The sequence below is a fragment of the Eleutherodactylus coqui genome, chromosome 3, assembly GCF_035609145.1.
Source record: "Eleutherodactylus coqui strain aEleCoq1 chromosome 3, aEleCoq1.hap1, whole genome shotgun sequence".
Lineage (NCBI taxonomy): Eukaryota > Metazoa > Chordata > Amphibia > Anura > Eleutherodactylidae > Eleutherodactylus > Eleutherodactylus coqui.
In genome coordinates, this window is record NC_089839.1 from 132423918 (window position 1) to 132444489 (window position 20572).

A 20572-nucleotide genomic window follows, 5' to 3' on the forward strand; every position below is an offset into this window, starting at 1 on the left:
TAGCTTTAAAAAAAAAAAAAAAGGGTAAATTGTTTTAGTTTTAATAAAAATTTAGAACTGTTTAGTTTAGAGGGACACTCCTAAATGGAAAGCAGAAGGTTTTTATGTGACACTGCTAAAGCTCAGTGAAAAGAAAAAAGTTTGGTACTGTCTTCTGGCCATTTTACATGGATCGAGAATCTCACAATTCTCGTTTGCCCAGCAGAACGAGCTGGTGACGTCCTGACTGACTCGTTTGCACTTGGGCAGCTCGTTTAGACTGTATGGCACAGAGGAGGAGGACTGAGCCCGGACTGTTCTCACACACAGCTGAATAAGGAAGTGCCGTCACTCCTGGATTTCCCAACGAGGACTGAATCCCAATCACCTGGAGTGACCGCTCTGAAGTGCAGTCTGTCTGTTTTAACCAGCTGAACTGATGGAGTTTTTCCCATGGAGGCTGGTGGTCAGAAGAGATCTCAATGCGCTTGGTCTCCATTCACTGGACGACTATAGCTCCTGAAAGCACAAGAGCAATAGTTGTTGGGATGGCCGTGTGGCACTTGGGTGTCTGACAGTCAGCCCATGTAAAAGCACTCGAAGCCTGGGACTACATGAAGACTTTTTAACACGACTTTCCACTTTTAAACCAAACTATTAACAATGGCTCATCAATTAGACAACTGAACAGCGAGTATACTCTTGCAGAATCTACACACAGTTAAAAAATCTCTAGACTACTGTACAAAAAACACAATTTAATGAGAAATTATAAAATCCAATTAAAACAACTATAATTTGACAAACGGCAGGGCCTTTTCAGAAACAAAACACATAATAGAACAAACTGGCATTGTTAATAATCTACTGGAACCGCTATTCTTTATAGTGTCTCTTAACGATCTAGAGACAATCACACTTATGGAGTTCCTTCATTAACAGTCACTTTTAACCTTTTGAGTGACAGCTGCATCAGAGTACACTCGGTTGTATGCAACTCAACAGTATTCTCCTTAACTGCAACTGAAGCTTGTAAGTTAAATAGTGGCTGCACTTTTCTGAAATTTGACATGTCAGAGACCCCCGCTGATTGCAAGAAAGAACGGTCTGCAATGCTCACCCAACACTGTTCCTGTTCGGCTGTCTTGACTGCTTTTTGGCTGCAGCCAGCAGAGGCAATAGAAGAATGGCCACTGAAGCCTGTGAGTGACTGAACGGTCACATGCACAGTGAACAGCACATGACCGCCTGCCTCTCTGGTCATGCCGTCAATCAAAAAGTAACATGAATTCCCAAAATGGTACTAATAGAAACTATAGGACGTTCTGCTAAAAAAGTAGCCATTACACAACTATTTCAACGGCAAAATGGCTTAAACTAAATGGATCTGAAGGGGTGTATAAACTATATGGACAAAAGTATTTGGGCACTGCATTTTTTCAGAAAAAGTGCTTTATTCTATGTGGTAACATGTAGGCCATCCTTTTGCTTGTATTACAGCGGCAGCACTTTTGGTAATGGAGTCACCTCTTGGATTTCTTCTGTAGCGTACAGATTTCACAGTCACAATTTATGCCAAACGGCTCATCTGCAAAAATGGCTGGAAATATTTTAGCTCTGCTTTTGGATGCTCGCTTTGAGGAAGGGGGAAACCCTCTTGAGTTACGGAGTACAGGAACTATATAAGATCCCCATCACCATCTCAATACACCTTCCAGCTTCCTCTAACAGGTAGCAAATTATCACTGCTTTCATCTTCATCACTGAAAGTACCATCAGTGAAAACAGTGACATCTTCATGGTGACTGTCATCGCTGAACTCTCCTTCACTCTCTCTCCCCCATAATCTACCTTGCAAGTTCCTCAACGATAACTCTCTCCATCCCTGCTCTTTCCCTCTCAAATTTTGGACACAAAAACGTGAATTTTTTTTTATTTATTTTTTTTATAAATACTGGAAAAAGGATTTGTTTGACCTTTTTTTAGTAGTCCTTTTTTTCTTTTTCTTTTTGAAAACTAACTTTTTTTTCCCCACTTATTCTTACTTTTTTCCTTTTTGTAGTCCTCACAGGGGACTTTTAACTTGCGGTTGTTTGGTCGCTTATAATATTATGCTTAAAAACCTTCTGCTGGCATTGGCAGCTGTACTGGGGACCTTCAGAAGCCCCCCGAGCTGCCAAAATAACTAAATGGCACCCTACAATCACATGGGGGCTGATTGCAGCTGCTGTGAGTTGGTGCGCATGGAGTGGGATCAGCTTCCAGTCTTACTCCATACAAACCCTGCGCCCTGGAGGGCATGCATGTACACTCTTTAGGTCGAAAGGACATCTGTCGGCATCCCTGAAGCTTCTGAATGAACCAATAGTGTGGCAGAGACGTGATATGAGAGACTATACCTCTTCTGCTGTGTAGCCTGCCTTAAGAGCCTTAAAATGTGCTTTTGAAACTACCATACGCTGTGCGTAAAGCAGGCTAAAGTGGTCCAAAGGGCGGTTTGTTGCTGGATAGCAGTCCTGCGCTTTCTGCAGTAAGTGGTCAATCCCCCTCTGCCTGTTGATGGGTTCGCAGTGTGTCCTATCTTTCAGCGTCTCTTGCAATTTCCCATGTTTCCCTTTTTATCGCATCGCAAAGCACAAACTTGCGTGTTTTTTTTTTTCTTTTTTTGGTTTGTTTGTTTTTTATGTGCGATGCGTTCTTAACATTAGAAAGTCCTATTGACTTTCATGTTTAAAAAATCATGGCAAAATCGCGTGGAAAAAAAAAATGCGTGAGAAAATCGCAAGTGGCAGGGATGTTTTGTGAGGGAAAAGCAGCTCTTGTAGGAAAAAAAATCACGATTTTGCCACAATTTGCACGTGGCGATATTGCAATCGCCAGTGTGCAGAAGACCTTATATTTCACATGCCAATCAAGAACTAGGGGTGGAGGGGCTGCTGATCCCATACTACAGGAAGCACAGAACCCGCATGAACCGCCCATCAGACTGTTCTAGCATGATTCATGTATGATGCCTGGTGTTTTCAAGAATGGATTTTGGGGCTTCTGAGCAGTGGAAGAGGTATGTACAGTCAGCCGGGTCAGTGTTCCTGCCCTGCTGCTGGTTTAGTAGCCGCAGAGATGCGGGCAGATGCCTTTTTATCTGTCAATTCAGAGTAAATGAACAGTTGAGGGAAGGGGGAGAAGTTTGGGACGTCCTCTTTTTCCAATAAGATATTGCAAAGTCTCTAACATTCTCTTGTACTATTAATTGATTTCTGAGAAGTTGTTTATAACCGGAGGTACACTTCACTTGGCTGACCTATAGAACAGTATTTTGCGTTTCTTTCTTCACTTTAATGGTATGTGAAATCTCTCTTGGAGGATCCTCGTCTGCCTGTTTTCTGGACTTTGCTGACCTTGGTCTCCCTGATCTTCTGTATTTCTGGGGAACGGCCATTAAAAATAGCACCGGTGAGGCATGGGCTTGGCAGGGTTTTACTAGGAAGAAGTACTTTCGTAATGTTCCTGCTGGTAGGATACACCCATGTAATGTTTAGTTTTAAAGCACAGAAAGGGTTTGTCTAGATTCATTTGCAGCTGCTTGTTTGCTTAGTATCCTCTCAGTACACACTTCCTAAACTGTACATGGTGAGTAACATTTGTATCAGTTTTAGTTCTCGCTCTTTGCTTACATTTTAAATTAAAGGGGTATTCCAGTACTATCAAGTTATCCCCTATCAACAGAATAGCGGGTAACTACCCGATTGGTGGGGTTAGGACTCTTACCAGTCACCAGAACTAGGGTCCTCTGTTCAACCGCCACTGCATTCATATCACGGAGACTGTTGAAACATTCTGCCGTCTTCAGCAGTCCCACTTGGCTATTTCAAGTAGTTAAGTGAAATTTTTGTAAGAATCCTAATAAGCATTATCCTTTGCTTGCTGATATTTTACCCCTAGATGTTTCCAGTAATAGTGCTGCACTGATGCTACATGCTGTATGATGACAGTTAGTGAATATTATATGGCTTTGCTGTGTGCGTGTGCGTCCTGAGACTTCCTTGCATTTTATGACTTGGTATGCTGACGAAAAAGTTGAATGCACCTTTGTGGTATCTTGTTTCTGTTACTAAATGCAATTGCTTTTTGAGGTGTTCACTAGAATATTCTAGTAAAAAAAAAGTAGCTGGTCTGCAGTTAGTGCTAGTTTGTTATTGAACTGACCCATTGATCTGTAACCAGTTAGTTACCGGAGGGGTTTGACTTGAGGATCTCTGGACATGGAAAAACATACTCCAGTGGAAGGAGATATTGAAGAATAATGGGCTATTTAAGCAGGATGTGGAGATTGGAGGAGATTAAAAGCAAAGTGCAACAGAAAAGTGGAGCAATTGTTCGTGGCAAACAAGTAGACTCAGTTTTTGCAAACTGGTTTGTTGGAATGGAGCATGGCTCCACTTTCTCTTGCACAGGTCTCCAGGATGAAAAAAATCATCTTTGTGGTTCCTTATCGCTTGTAGATTTCCCCCCGCCTTTTTTTTCTTTTTTTTTCTTTTTTTTACAGTAGTCCTGTCTTGTAAGATATAATACAAGTTATGTTCACTATGTTGACAAAAGTATTGAGAAGGTGATGCAATTCGGTTTTCTTTACATTTTTCCATCTGGTGTTGGGCCACCTTTGGTCTCAATGACTGCAGTAACCGTCCGTGGCCACTTTCCACCAAAGTCCCCTAGATGTGTGGAGGACTTTGCCTATTTTCCTCGAGGAGAGCTTCAGATAGAGATGCTGGGGATAATGGACATGTTGGGCGTTGTATTGCCAAGCACAGGTACGGAGTTCTAGTTCGTCCCAAAGATACTCAATGGGATTGAGAGCAGGACTTTGAGCCAATGAAGTTTGCAGACGTTCTGCTCTTGCACACTGCATGCTGTATGACATGATGCTCAGTCATGTTGGCAGAGACACGGATTGTAGCAAAGTATTGTCACAGGGTAGGTGATGCCATAGTGTCCGGAATGTCTGTGCCCATTGGTGTTGGGGTGGACTTCACTATAACCAGCGGCCCTAGTCCTTTCCATCTGATTTGCATATCTCCTTCACTTGACTGCACAGAATTGATGGGGGTCCTAATACGTTTTTCAACATAATGTATACTACAACTATGGAAATTCTAATGTATAGTGTACATTTACATAGCAAAAGGCACCCTTCGATTTGTAACTGATATAATTATATGTGTGATGTTGTAGAGCATATGCCCAGAAAGTAGATGGACGTGAAAGTAATCAGCATCCGTGTAAGTGCCGGAGTATCGCAGAGCTGACAGTATCTCCCTTATTAACCTCGCGCTCCGTTTCTTTCTATGGGAGTTACAGGGACCGCGTAATGCGGCTGGCTGCGGCTTACAAACAAGTACAGATAGTCCCCTACTTACGAATGGGTTCCGCACGGCTTGATAGGCGCCCTGGGGCCTTTCAGAAGGCCTGCGACTTGCCTAGCAACTGCACAGCATCGTGCGATCTTCCCGGACAGGCTTGATAAAAGCCTGCACAGTATGCTGTAATGCCATAGTATTAATCATACTGTGCAGGACAGATTGTTCTATCTTACGAAGTTCATAACTCGAACATTCGCAAGTAGAGGACTATCTGTATACCCATCTCGGGCATCATTGGCTTAGATGCTAATACCCCTTTTAAATATGTTTTAAAGAAAACTTATCACCACAAACTCAGTCTGTTTATTTTTTTTTTTTTTAAATCTATTTTCTGTCTGTAAAATAATTATTTTACTAAATGGGATTTGTTAAAAACTCAATCACTGCCATGTAAGTTACTCAGCTCCCTGCAAGAGTTGAGCACGGACTTCCTGCACATCTGCTCCTGACATCCCAGTCAGCGGCCTCCACTTTCAGATCACAAAATCTTGCTTTTTGGCTAAAGCGCTCTTCTTGATTTAGGTAATAATCCTTTTCCTGACCACATAATATAAATATACGTCATGAGGGGTTTGTGGATCGGACTCTCGGTAGCAGAGTCTGCTCCATATCGGCTGTTTTTGACAGCTGACAGCAGGCAATAACTGTCGCAGTTAGACCTGGCTCCAGTTTGACTATTTCTGGTCTGTCAAAGCAGTCTGTACATCTTTTGGAAGCGCCCGACAGCCCTTTCACGAACAACCAACCAACTATTGTTCCTATGCTTGCAGTGGTTTTTTGTTCTGCTAAAAACCATCTGACAAGCGATTTCTCACTCTGTGCCCAGTCGGCAGCCACGTGTACATGGGATGGTTATCGGCCAAATTTGCTATTACCAGCGATAATTCGGGTGATAATTGCCCAATGTAATTGTACCGTAAGCCAGAGCCGCGGCTTTCTCCCCTTTCCCTATTCGGAAAACCTATACATGTGTATAAGGAGGAATAACTTATCTAAATTCTAATAGCTTAGCCTGCTCTCTAATCTGCTATCTTCAAATCTGTGTTCAGGGGTTCTGTAACTCTGCACTAGTATGGGAAAGGGAAATTCCCTGGCCAAATGTAACATAGTATGGAAGGCCAAAAAAAGACAGATACCCATCTGATTACGACTATTACAACTCCACCCCCTCCCAATAAAAAACAATGAGATAGAAGCCAGTTTTCCTCGTGTAAGGGGAAAAAATTCCTTCCTGACTCCAATCTGGCAATCAGAATAATCCCCAGATCACCTGCTGTTCTGAGTAATCAGTGATGTAACCTGTAATATTGTAACACTCAAAGGCATCCAGGCACCTCTTATATCGAGTTCCCCATCACCACGTCCCCAGGAGAGAGTTCCATAGTCTACTCTTACAGTAAAGAACCCTCTTCTATGTCGGTGTAGAAACCATCTTTCCTCTAGACGTAGACAAATGACTGTGGAGTCGTGCATCAGTTGAGAAAATACTTGTGTAGAACCCATTGAAATCAATGCATTTTATTCACAGCGTATTGTCCGCATGTTAATGCGCAGCTTATGTACGCCCGTAAGTTTTTAAACCAGCTAACAACAAAGCGTGCGTGACTGCTGATCTCCCATAGCACAAATCTGTAAGAGATAATTAGGAGATCTGAAATCTCATCAGTTATCTTGGCTTTCTTTTTAAAGAAGAAACAATGTGGTTTGTCTGCGGATCCATTATTGTGCAGTTGATCCCTGGATCATACAAAACTGAACAATAATCATTCAGTGTACACACGGCAAACAATTGAACAATAATTTGTTCGCTTAGCATTCATTCTGCTTATGCGGCGTAAAAACTTGTCAATAATCAACCCCTGTAAACAATGAGTATCCTCTATGAACTGCATGCAGGCGGGTGGCTGAAGAGACCTCCGGAGGACTCCACCTCCAATCGGTGAGCGCTTATTGCTCCTGTGTGAAAGCGCAGGCGGGACGATCGTTGGAACAACTGTTGGGCAATTACGCCTCGGCAGCCGCCTCGTGTAAAGTACCCTACTAAATGCTGCTTCTCGCATATTTTGACCTGCAAGTACAAGCGTAGATTACGCCTGTAACCCTGAGACTCTGAGTCACATCTAGTCATCAGCGAGTCAGATGGTATTTTTAGTTCTACTGCAACTACATATCGATCCGGCACTCTCAATTTTAAAATGTTTCTCTTCTATTTTCAGGCTAAAGTTTTGTATGATTTTCTTGCCGAACCTGGAAATAATGAGCTAAGTGTGAAAGAAGGGGAAGTAATCACAATCACCAATAAGGTAAGTAAAAAACTGAAATATTTCTTAAAGGTTGTGGTTGTTGCTGTATCCTAATGACCGTGTTCATGTTACTGTTATCATTCACTAATAATGGATGAATACATATGTGATCATTCCGCTGCATGTAATGTGTAACTGGAGCTGACACTAAAAGGAAGCTGTCTGGAGAGTCGTACTGTCTGAGCTACCAACAGAATTCTAGTCAGTGGGGGTGGCGCGTTTTGATTCTGTCCTGAGACCGAGCCGTTTGGCCATGGGGATTCTCCCTTCCTACACCCCAACTGGAGATGTGTGACCACCCTAAGGCCAGGCTGACATGAACGTATTTGAATTGCATGTTACATGCACAATGTACGTGAAGGAGTCAACAAAAGTACATTGATTTTCATTGTTCCCTTCACACTTCTGTATATTTGTGTATATTAGGTGCGTAAAAAAGAACGCAGCGTGTTCTATTTTACTGCATATTACATACAGCGCTATTGTTTTTTATGGGTGTGTTTGGAACACAATTGCGCGTTTTTGTTTTTTTTGTTTGTTTTTTACATGTTGCTAGGAAACGTGAGTTAAATTGTACCGTACGGTCCCGTGAGCCTAGCTTAACTCTCTACAGATAGCTCCTGTGCGTGTTTATTGAATATTATTACATAATGAATGAAAAACAAAATCACCGGCATGAATAACAGCAACAATAGATTCCAAAATTGGAAGTCACAATTATGACATTTTTAGACCTCTAATCTGCCTACTTGTAAGTGAAGTATTTAGGAAGGTTCTGGACTGAGGAGAGCTGAAGGGCCTTTTTCACAGGATCTGGCAGGAGAGTTCACTGATCACTGGACCATGTAAAAGGGACAACAGTCAGCATAAAAACTGCTTGATGGTCGGTTCCAAGTCTCTTGGTGCAAACAGGAAGATGTGCAGCCAAACCGTGATGACAGCATGGGGAAGAATGATCATATAATCATCCATCCACATACTGCAGATTATCTGCCTGTTTAGGCATTGTAACCGAGCAATGGCCAGCATGCTCCTTATTTGTTAGTCCAGGTAGGTTATCTGCCCCTGGAAAAGCAGTCTTAGAGCACCAAATTGTATTGAGCCCCCAAAAATGTGTGAGTGTGCTAGATATGTAAATGGTTGTAGAGCTCCGTTCACACATGACATTTGTGCCTCATTTTAGTGGAAAGATTACAAAACTTTAGGCAAACCACAATGAAAACAGTCTATGTAAACCATCTTAATTCCATGCTGTCCACTGTATTAGGGTGTAGAATGTTTGAGCTTGTATTTATTTACAGCCATTTGCAATTTCAATATACGGTGGAGAATAACTACATTAATGACTTTAATGTCTACATTTTGAAGGCCTCCACTCGGCAGTGATAGCAGGACTTTAAGGAAAGCTGGCCTTCACATGAAATGTTATCTGCTTCCCTGCCTCTACTGTCCTAGTAATGCCCTTCCTCTAGATACTGTATGCAGTGTGGGGCAGGGATTCCACTGCTCTTTCCTGTTAGTAGACTTTCTATCTGTAAGTCTTTAACCCCTTAGTGACCAAGCCTGTTTGCGCCTTAATGACCAGGCCAAATTTTGCAAATCTGACACGTGTCACTTTAACATGGAAAAACACCAGAAAGGTTTTGCATATCCAAGCGATTCTGACATTGTTTTTTCGCCACATGTTGTACTTCATTTAGACGGAAAAATTACACCGATAGAATTTGTGTTTATTTATTAAAAGCGCCAAAATTGGGAAACTTTTAAAAAATCTGCATTTTTTTCACATTTCCAACTGCAATATCTTAAATATGTGCAAACATAATCTAGAAATTTTTGCTAAGATTTATATTTCCACCCTTTTACTTTATTTTGGGCGCACATTGGAAATACTTTTGTTTTGTTTTTTTAACCATTTAGGAGACGTACAAATTTAACATTACTTTTTAGCATTTTGAGGAACACTTTGTTTTCCTACACTGCGCATAATTGCGTACTCACACAGGCGGTCATGCGCAGTACACCTTTTTTTTGTTTGTATTTCCCGCGCCGTCGCTTAGCGATGACTCGCGTACCCGCAGCCCGTACACAACGTAGTTGCGTATGGGCAGCGGGTATATCCATGACCACGGAGCACAATGGGCTCTATGTTGCGGATATCCGCGGTAAAATAGAACCTGCTGCGTTCTGTTTTCTGCGAGTGGATTACACAATTCCGACCCGCTAATGTGAGCGGAATTTAATCCAATGCGATTGATCTGCGTATATACACTAAATGGAGTACTGCTAGGGAAAAGGGAGATGGAAAAAGACCTGGGGGTACTAGTGGATTGTAGATTTAACTGACGCAACCAATGCCAGTCAGCAGCTGCAAAAGCAAAGAAAGTCTTGGGGTGCATTAAAAGAGGTATAGGGGCGAGAGCATTATTCTTCCACTATATAAGGCACTTGTCATGCTCACATGGAATACTGTGTACAGTTCTGGACGCCAGTACTCAGGAAAGATGTAGCAGTGCTTCAGGGCGTCCAAAAAAGGGCAACTAAACTAATACATGGAATGAGGGGACTGGAATACCCAGAGAGGCTCTCAAAATTGGGATTATTCACCCTCGGATAAAAGACGGCTAAGGGGCGATCAAATAACTATGTATAAATACATGAGGGGACAATACAAGGATCTCTAGCATGATCTGTTTATACCCAGGACTGCGTCGGTAACAAGAGGGCATCCGCTACGTCTAGAAGAAAGCAGGTTTCATCACCAACACAGAAGGGGGGGGTTCTTTACTGTAAGAGGAGTGAGACTGTGGAACTCTCTGCCTGAGGATCTAGTGATGGCAAAATCTATAGAGGATTTCTATAGCAGAAGGATATTTCAGGACCAGCGGGTTGTTGATTCTGGTCTTACATTCAGGTAGAGGTAGGTATCGGAGGTTGATCCAGTGATTATTCTGACTGCCATTATGGAGTCGGGAAGGACTTTTCCCCCAAAAGGGCTAATTGGCTTCTGCCTCTTGGGGTTTTTGTCCTCCTGTGGATAAACAAGGAGGTTGAAACAGGCTGAACTAGATGGACATTGTCTGTTTTCAGCCTAACATGCTATGTTGTACTAAAGCTTATGTTCATTCAGAACATTATTATAAATTGTGATGGTTTAACCTTCAAGCACCTTTGTAGACCTGAGACAAGTATTAGAAATGAGGTACAATGTCCATCTTAATAACATTAATTCGACCAAAGCTGGAGAGATGTCTATTCCAGGATTTCTGAAGGTCTTATGGACTTATGGCAGCAGTTATTAGTTAAAGGGGTTGTCCCGAGGCAGCAAGTGGGTCTATACACTTCTGTATGGCCATAATAATGCACTTTGTAATATACATTGTGCATTAATTATGAGCCATACAGAAGTTATAAAAAGTTTTTTACTTACCTGCTCCGTTGCTAGCGTCCTCGTTCCCATGGAGCCGACTAATTTTTGGCCTCCGATGGCCAAATTAGCCGCGCTTGCGCAGTCCGGGTCTTCAGCAGTCTTCTATGGAGCCGCTCGTGCCAGAGAGCGGCTCCGTGTAGCTCCGCCCCGTCACGTGCCGATTCCAGCCAATCAGGAGGCTGGAATCGGCAGTGGACCGCACAGAAGAGCTGCGGTCCACGAAGGCAGAGGATCCCGGCGGCCATCTTCAGCAGGTGAGTATGAAGACGCCGGACCGCCGGGATTCAGGTAAGCGCTGTGCGGGTGGTTTTTTTAACCCCTGCATCGGGGTTGTCTCGCGCCGAACGGGGGGGGGGGTTTAAAAAAAAAAAAACCCCGTTTCGGCGCGGGACATCTCCTTTAATGCAACCCCCATTTTAGCTGCTCCAACGAGAACGCAGGGAGGGGGAGGCCAACAACCACTGCAGCTCCGGCACTGACAACCCCTGCTTGTCAGTGTTCTGGGGACAGATAAGTATATACAATTTCTGTCTGCCCCATTGAAATGAATAGAGTGACAGTACTGCATTAATTTCAGTGGGACAGACACATAACCAAACTATGCGCTTGATTATCTGTGTCTGTGCCACTAAGCGGAATGGAGCCGCTACTGTGCAGGTGCAACCGGCAGCTCCATCCCACTAAACTACAGAGATTACTCTTCTGGTATTTTGGTTTACTCTTGATACTGTGGAGCCTACTTTGGAGTCTAGTGAAGCCATTCTTCTCTCAATATCTAATAGGTCTTGCCTAAAGGTTTTGGTTATGGTTGCCGTAGTCTTGGATAGTTCATTGAAAGCAGATCTTTAAATCTGGATAGGATGATGGCTTAAGGCAAAAAAATTGGTTGGCATGGAAGAGCTGGTCCAGTCAATGAAGAAGAATCTGGGCTGTTGTGGGTTTCAGGTGCAACTTTAATTCCTTTTTGGTCGTAGAAATCTTGGGACCTAGAGTCTGTGTCCGGACTATGTGCAGATAGAGAAAAGTTGTCAGTGGACAACTGGCTCGGGGCTGAGGAAAATCTTTGTGTTGAGCTTATTTACTGTATTGCTGGTAGTTTATCATGCATGCTGGAGCGAGTATTGACTATTTGAAGGAAGTCTTTTTAACTGACCGTTCTTTGCTGTTAGGTGGCGTTTTAGTTTTCTTGTGGCCTCCTGGGCCATTCACCCGAAATAGGGTGATTAAAAGGTATGAGGGGTTAGATTGCATAGACTGCAATGTTGATGCAAATGCTGATTTGTAGCTGGATGGTGTGGAGCTACGCAGCTCAGCGACTGCAAAGCCTCTGTAGACAGTTGCACGAGTGCACCCAAATTATAGTGATAGATGATAGTGTGGTTTGCTAGAGTTCTCATCTGTCTCCGGTCGTAACCCAGAGCCATGAGTACATTACTTGATAAATGGGAGCGTGGACCTATTCTATGCCTTTTTTAACCCCTTAGTGACGAAGCCTGTTTGCGCCTTAGTGACGGAGCCAAATTTTGGAAATCTGACATGCGTCGTTCAACGTAGCATAACTCCGTAAAGGCTTTACATATCCAAGTGATTCTGCCACTGTTTTTTCGCCACATGTTGTACTTCATTTAGGTTGTAAAAAGAGACCGATATAATTTGTGTATATTTATTAAAAGTACCAATATTGGAAAAATTTTGAAAAAATTTTCATTTTTTTCACATTTTCAACCGTAATATCTCAAGTATGTCCAAACATACTGTACAAATTTTTGATAAGATATGTATTTCCATCTGTTTACTTTATTCTGAATGCACACTTGAAAAACTTTTGTGTTTTTTTTAACCATTTAGAGGACATACAAATTTAACACTACTTTTCAGCATTTTGAGGAGCACTTTGTTTTCCTGCACCAAGCCAAGTTTGCAAAGGCTCATAAGTGTCAGAATAATACCCCCACAAATGACCCCATTTTAAAAACTACACCCCTTAATGTATTTACTGAAGGGTGTCATGAGTATTTTGACCCTACCAGTTTTTTTCAGGAATTAGTTCAATTTAGGGGAGAAAAAATAAAATTTCATATTTTTGCAAATATGTCATTTTAAAGACATATTTTTTTCCTATAGAACCCATGAAAATGAGGATTTACACCCCAAAATGGATACCCCCGTTTCTCCCGCGTTCAGAAACATACCCATTGTGGCCCTAATCTTTTGTCTGGATGCACAACGGGGCCCAAAATGAAAGGAGTAGTCGGTGGCTTTCAGAACAGAAATTTAGCTTGAAGGTGATTTAGTCCCCATTGCCCACTTGTAGAGCCCTTGAGCGGCCAAAACGACAGAGAACCCCCACAAATGATCACATTTTGAAAACTAGACCCCCTAACGAATTTATCTAGGGGTGTACTGTGTATTTTTACACTACAATTTTTGAATAAATCTAAGCAAAGCAGTAGGAAAAAAATTACAATTTTCATTTTTTTGGCAGTTGTATCAATTTAAAAACAGTTGTTTTTTTTTTTGTACAGCACACATAGGAATGAAGACTTTCACCCCAAAATTGATACCCCTGTTTGTCCCGTGTTCAGAACCATACCCCTTGTGGCCCTAATCTACTTAAAGGACACATGGCTAGGCCTATAATGGAAGGAGCACCCGTTGGATTTTAGGGTACAACGGAATAAATTCCAGGCCCCATTGCCCACTTGTAGAGCCATTGAGCGTCCAAAACTATAAAGAACCCCCACAAATTACCCCATTTTAAAAACTACACCCCTTAACGAATTCATCTAGGGGTGTACTGCGTATTTTGACCCCACAGTATTTGAATAAATTTAAGCAAAGCAGAAGGAAAAAATTACGATTTTCATTTTTTTGGCAATTTTGTCAATTTAAAAACTGTGTTTTTTTTGTACAGTGTACATAGGAATGAAAACGTTCACCCCAAAATGCATACCCCCGTTTGTCCCGTGTTCAAAAACATACCCATTGTGGCCCTAATCTACTTACAGGAAACATGGCAAGGCCTGTAATGGAGGGAACACCCGTTGGATTGCAGGGCACAACTGAATAAATTCCAGGCCCCATTGCTTATTTGTACGGAATAAAAATTGACTCCCTAAAAATATCCCCACACACACCTAGCCCTCCGCGCGTTCCCCAAATCTTAGATAAAAGTAATAATGTGAACTGTGTGGTATTTCCGAAGACAGGGGTAATTACAGAGGCTAGTTGGGATGGGTACATGGGGCAATAAAACCGTGTATCCCCCCTCCTCTCATGCTTTTTGGGGGTATTTCTTGACCTCCGTAGCGGGTATGGGGTGTTAAAAGTGGCGCTCTGTGAGTCTCCGTAAGCTTGATGAGGTGCGGCGGTCTCCTATAGAAGGCGCTCAACACGCTGCTCCTGGAACTGCATGATGGCAAGCGTTCCCGGGGCTTCTTGTAAATTACGTATTACAGGTAGCGGTCTCAATAACGCCGGGCTCACGCAGCCATAGGTGGAATCCGCTTGCGGAGGCCCGCAGCGGATCCCAGCTGTGAGCCCGGCTGGGACCCTGTGTACGGCCGCGTAATGTACTGCGCATAACTGCCTACTCACACGGGCGGTCATGCACAGTACTTTTTTTTTCGTTTGTATTTCCCGCACCGTCGCTTAGCGATGACGCAGGTACCCGCAGCCTGTATACAACGTAGTTGCGTATGGGCAGCGGGTATATCCACGGCCACGGAGCACAATGGGCTCTATGTTGCGGATATCCACGGTAAAATAGAACCTGCTGCGTTCCTTTTTTCTGCGAGTGGATTACGCAATTCCAACCCACTGATGTGAGCGGAATTGTGTAATCCAATGCGATTGATCTGCGTAATACCGCGGATCAGACGCATGCGGAATCTGTAATTCCTATCCGGTCATGTGAGACCGGCCTAAGGTAGATCGCTACCTTTTTATCACGTGACCGGGGACCGCTCAACGAGGCCACCCGTCACTGCTCCAGGCTCTCGGCGACCGTTGGTCACTGAGAGTAAGGAGATTTTAAGTTTCCTGGGCTCCCCGACTCCTGCGCATATGTCCAGTGTTTTGCCGGCGGTCGCATGCGCAGAATACGGGAAAGTTCACGGAAGAAGATTGCGTCGGGGTGCAAATACTGAGGCCTTCGGTAAAAAGTTTCATCTCCTCTCACCGATCGCATCGGTGAGGGGAGATGAACCTTCACCTTTTTTTAACTTTTACGTGATCGCCATTATCCATTGGATAACGGCAAACACGTGATCAGGAACCGCTCACTGCGGCCCCGCGTGAAATCTCCAGGCTCTCGGCTAAGTTTTGTAGCCAGGAGCAGGGAGATTTTAAATTACTACGGCTTTTGCGCATGCGCCTGCCATTGTGGCGACGGCGGCGTGCGCAGAAGCTGGGGTAAGGTCTGCGGATAAATCCGCGGGCCTTAGGTACTACATTTCATCCTCCCTCACGGATATGATCCGTGGGGGGAGATGAAACGCAAACTTTTTAAAGTTTTTTTTAACCTTTTTTTTTTTTTTTTAACTTTTTTTTTTTACATTACATGATCACTGTCATCCATTGGATGACAGTGATCATGTCCCCAGTGACATCCCTCTGCTCTTGGCTACACATGGCAACCAGGAGCAGAGGAATTTTGAATTTCCCGGGGCTCAAGCCCCTCTGTGCACACGCCTGATGTCAATCATCGGGCGCGCATGCGCAGACGGGAATTTCGGGTCCCGGGACATCGCAGAGGACCGGGGGTGAGTATTTTCACCTCCCCTCATGGATCAAATCCATGAGGGGAGGTGAAACTTCACTTTTCTTTTACTTTTTCAACTTTTTCGCGATCGCCGCTGTCCAATGGATAGCGGCGACCGCGGGCCCGGGGACCGCTCACAGTGGTCCCCGGTAACACCTCCTGGTTCCCGGCTACCTTCAGGAGTCGGGAGCCAGGAGATTTGAAATTTGCCGGGGGCTCCCGAGCTCCTGCGCGTGACGTCATCGCCTGGCGCGCATGCGCAGAAGGCCGCTGGCGGGTCCGGGAGGACGAGATCTCCGGGGGACACCGCCGACAAGCCGTGTGAGTATTTTCAGCTGCCCTGATGGATCCGATCCATCAGAGAAGCTGAAGTACTACTTTTTTACACAGTTTTGTTTACTTTTTTGCGATCGCAATACCGGGGGGGACTGCCCGCATCCTGGCGGGGGGGACTGCCCGCATCCTGGGATGACAGCTCCATGCTGTCGGCTACCTGCGGGCACCGACAGCATGGAGCTGTCACTTCCTCAGGCCAGTGGGCATTAATCCAAAGAGGATGCATAAAACTACGTCCTCTAGGATTAAAGCCCACTTTCTGAGGACGTAGTTTCCCAATGGGGCCGTCCTTAAGGGGTTAAAGGGCTTTTAATCGAAGCAGTCTAGCTTTGTGATCAGTTTTTATAATGAACGGAAAATTCATGTTTGGTTAGGCTCGCTGTGTAGGAGAAATGGTGATGTTTTGCCCTGTCAAGCAGTCACCAGGGGACAGTTTGTTGAGCCCGCAGACTGCGCTGCAGCCATTTGTACCCAGATGTCAGGGTGGTGGTTTCCTGCAGGGAAACGAGCAGGTTGCTCCCAGGAGCTACAAATGTTGCTGTATGTGAGGTGAGGAGGGATCAGGGCTTTCTATCCCCTCGGGGGGCTATTATGTAGGCCTCCCAGCGGCGACCAGGCTGCAATTTTTGGGGCTATGAAAAGGGGCGCCTTGCCTCTTGCCACCCATGTGAGGGGATGTCTGTGGAGACACTACTGAGCAATCCCCCAGCTGCAGGAACTCCAGACTGCTGCTACTACTGCCGCCGCTGCTATAGGCCACGCGGGTCATCCTTACAAATTTTAGCCCGCGGCTTCACAAGCTTCAGTAGGCCGGTAGCCTCTGCGGCGTCCATTCGAGCCACAAAGCCTCTTTACTTTCTCCTCTGTGTAGGGAGAACATTAGAGGCACCCAGGAGAGCGTGAAGTGCAGCAGGAGGCCCGGTAACACAGAGTTTTCTATTGGTAGCTGAACTGAGATTTCCTGCTGCGTGTCCTTTCACCATGATGGCCAGGCCACCTCAATGGAATGCTTGCTTGCTTTGCTACATAATGTCTTGGTCCATATTCGCTGCACATGATTCTCGGGCAAGACTCAACAAGAATAGGACATGCAACAATTTTTCAAACCATCAGTCCAAGTAAAGAATTGCTCAAGTGAATGTTTTGTTTTTCCCCCACGTGCATGTTTTACCCGTCTCTGCCATGAACAGACCGTGCACAGAGTTCTTGTCTGTATGAACATGCCCTCAGATTGTCTTTTGGATGGGAAGCCTGGGATACTTATTGGAGCTACCTCCTCAACGGTTTACTTTGTTTCAGAGCTGCCCTTGTGTTTCTCCCCAATTGTTTTGTAGTCTTCCCGTCTCCACTTGTTTCCTGAAGTTATCACCTTGTCCAGAGTATGACGTATAGCTGTATGTGCCTGGACAAGACGTGTTTGAACCATTATTTGGTTAGACCCATTGCCCTTTACTATGTTCTATACTACTGATATGTCTTTTATACTGTGTATGTAAACTACAGTAATTTGTAAAAGATCCAACACTTAGTCGTGACTTGAAGTTTCTCAAACCAGCCTCGCCCATACAGCCATGTAGTAACGTATGTAATTGTCACATGTGTGGTTTGCACATGGATGTCACACTGATGTGCTCTCTTGTAGGATGTTGGTGGAGGATGGATAGAAGCCAAGAATAACCAAGGTGACAGAGGCCTCGTACCAACAGATTATGTAGAGGTAAGTGATTGATTTTCAATAAGTCTTGCATTCTCTGCAAATCAGTGAAAACTGTGGAGATTCTGTAGTTTCTCCCTCCATCCTGAACAGTTGTTCCCATAGTGTACGTTTCATAACAATATTGCCAAGTGAATTCGCACCTACTATGAACTACCTGTAGGATGAATAAAAAGTTCTTATTCCCTTTCTGGAGGACAAAGTTCAGTCACCTGATGATTGTTGCAGAATACTTAGTTTTATGGTAGTCATGAGGTCACTCGAATCGTTTTGCCAATAGGGAATATTTGAGGTGGGGAATGTAGATTTCATGTGATTCTTATGTTTCTCTTGGATGGACATATAAACGGCTGTCTGTATGAGACAACCCCTTTTAACACTTTCATAACTTTTTAACAGCAAACCTAATTTAAATATCGCTAAGCCTAATTTAAATATTGGGGTTTTTTTGTTTTGTTTTTTTATAAGAGATCTGATGCTATTAAAGATGTTAAGGTACTTGTACACACATTACATGTGGATTTAAAGAGGATTTCATCTCCTTGTTTGAATCTCAACGTATACTGCATTTATTTTTATTTAATTATTTCTTTTTTAGAGTGTGGATGAAATGTCATAAATTTTTCTGTTATCAACATGGCCATACCCTAAAGTCAGATCTACACAACTGTATTTGCGCACGCATTTGCATGTTAAAGTTTGTTCAGAAAAAATGTGCAGCATGCTAATTTTTCAGGAAAAAAAAAAACACATCTTGAACTCATAAAACCAATTGGCTGATAGCATTGGTGCATGTATTTTTATGCATGACTTGCCTGCACAATAAGTACAGCAAAATACACCAAGACGCACACAAAAATGCAATGAACATTTCGCAAAACATGTTGCAAATAGGTATGCAAATACGCTTATGCTGGTGTGAATCCAGCCTAAAAGTACAGGAGAGCAATACAAGAATAAACTCCGAACATACAAATAAAATCAATGAACAGCGTGATTACTCGGTAGTCAGTATAATTAAAGCATTGGTTTAATCCTAAGGTCAAAAGTGATATGCACATCATTATCCACAGAGGATACTTAAAGGGGTTGTCTCACGGCAGCAAGTGGGGTTATACACTTCTGTATGGCCATATTAATGCACTTTGTAATATACATCGTGCATTAAATATGAGCCATACAGAAGTTATTCACTTACCTGCTCCGTTGCTAGTGTCTCCGTCGCCATGGATCCGTCTAGATTCGCTGTCTTCTGGCGTTTTTAGACGCGCTTGCGCAGTCCGGTCTTCTGCCTTGTGAATGGGGCCGCTCGTGCCGGAGAGCTGGTCCCGCGTCGTCATCGTAGCTCCGCCCCGTCACGTGTGCCGATTCCAGCCAATCAGGAGGCTGGAATCGGCAATGGACCGCACAGAGCCCACGGTGCACCATGGGAGAAGACCTGCGGTGCATCGTGGGTGAAGATCCCGGCGGCCATCTTAGAGAAGGAAGAAAGAAGACGTCGCAGAGCCGGGATTCGGGTAAGTAATATATATTTTTTTTTTAACCCATCCTTTGGGTTTGTCTCGCGCCGAACGGGCCTATTGAAAAAAAAACAAAAAACGTTTCGGCGCGAGACAACCCCTTTAACTTGTTTCTCCTTAGCTGCTTTTTAGCTCCACTTCATTAGGACAGAGCAATGATCTATTGCTACAATGTATATACAGGGAGTCTGAGGCTGCTTTCATACCTGCGGTGGGGGGTGGAGGGGCTCCGTTATAGGAGCAGGTAAGGGGAATCCCCTGGCTGAACAGATCCGTCTTATTACTAAACCGAACAGGGCTGAACTACAATAGAGTCCATTCAGCTGACCGGCATTTAATGGATGAAAAATTAATGAATGCAGGACTTGTTCTTCCGGTGTTTAGTGCCGGGTCTGCGACTGAACCTCCAGTGAAGATGTGTTGTTCACAGACCACGCCTAAAATTATACATTTTTATTGATAAATTATTAAAACAAAGAGCTAAATGTAGTCAAGCAAATTGTGTTATTTTCACAGTAAAGTGATTTTTATGGCGTGCAGGGTAATGTCCAAAAGCACGTGCCAAAATTGTTTTGAGGAATCCTTACATCTCTCCGTACTCTGAGCCAGCCACTCTCAATGTAAATGTCTGCAGACATGGAGTTCCAACATGGAGCCTCAAAAAGAGATCAGTTGCCTTGAGTGCATAGTTATAGCACCTAGCGTGGAAATTTTTTTGCTCAAAATCAATTAATTCTACTGGATACAATAATGGGTTTAATGGATATGTCAGTTTCCACCTACTATTTGATCTACGCTATACTGAAAGGGGTTCAGTTCCCTTAACAAAAGACATTTTTCAGGTAATGATAGTTAACTAGAACAGATTTCTGGCTTGACCAGCGGAAATGTAAAAGCAGCCATAGTCTTAAATACACTGCCTGTTACATCATTGGTTCAGGCTACTGTTGGCCCTCAGAGACCATCTGAAAACTGTCTCAGATTACTGCGGGGATGAAGAGAATCTCCCGCTGTGTCTGTCACAGCCGCTGCAGAAGATAGTGGAGTTCTCCCACTGCTTTCAATAGGCCCCGTGCTGCAGCTATCAGCCCCATTGAAAACAATGGGG

At 43.8% G+C, this 20572-nt stretch overlaps 1 protein-coding gene across 1 annotated transcript in view; it reads left to right on the plus strand.

The window, feature by feature from the left end:
- The window catches only part of SNX9 (sorting nexin 9), a 122975-nt gene that overhangs the window by 19114 nt on the left and 83289 nt on the right, over window positions 1-20572 (plus strand). Inside the window, exons 2-3 of the mRNA XM_066596089.1 lie at window positions 7616-7702; window positions 17873-17947. Of these exons, the coding sequence (XP_066452186.1) occupies window positions 7616-7702; window positions 17873-17947 (162 nt within the window). The remainder of the gene's footprint in view (window positions 1-7615; window positions 7703-17872; window positions 17948-20572) is intronic.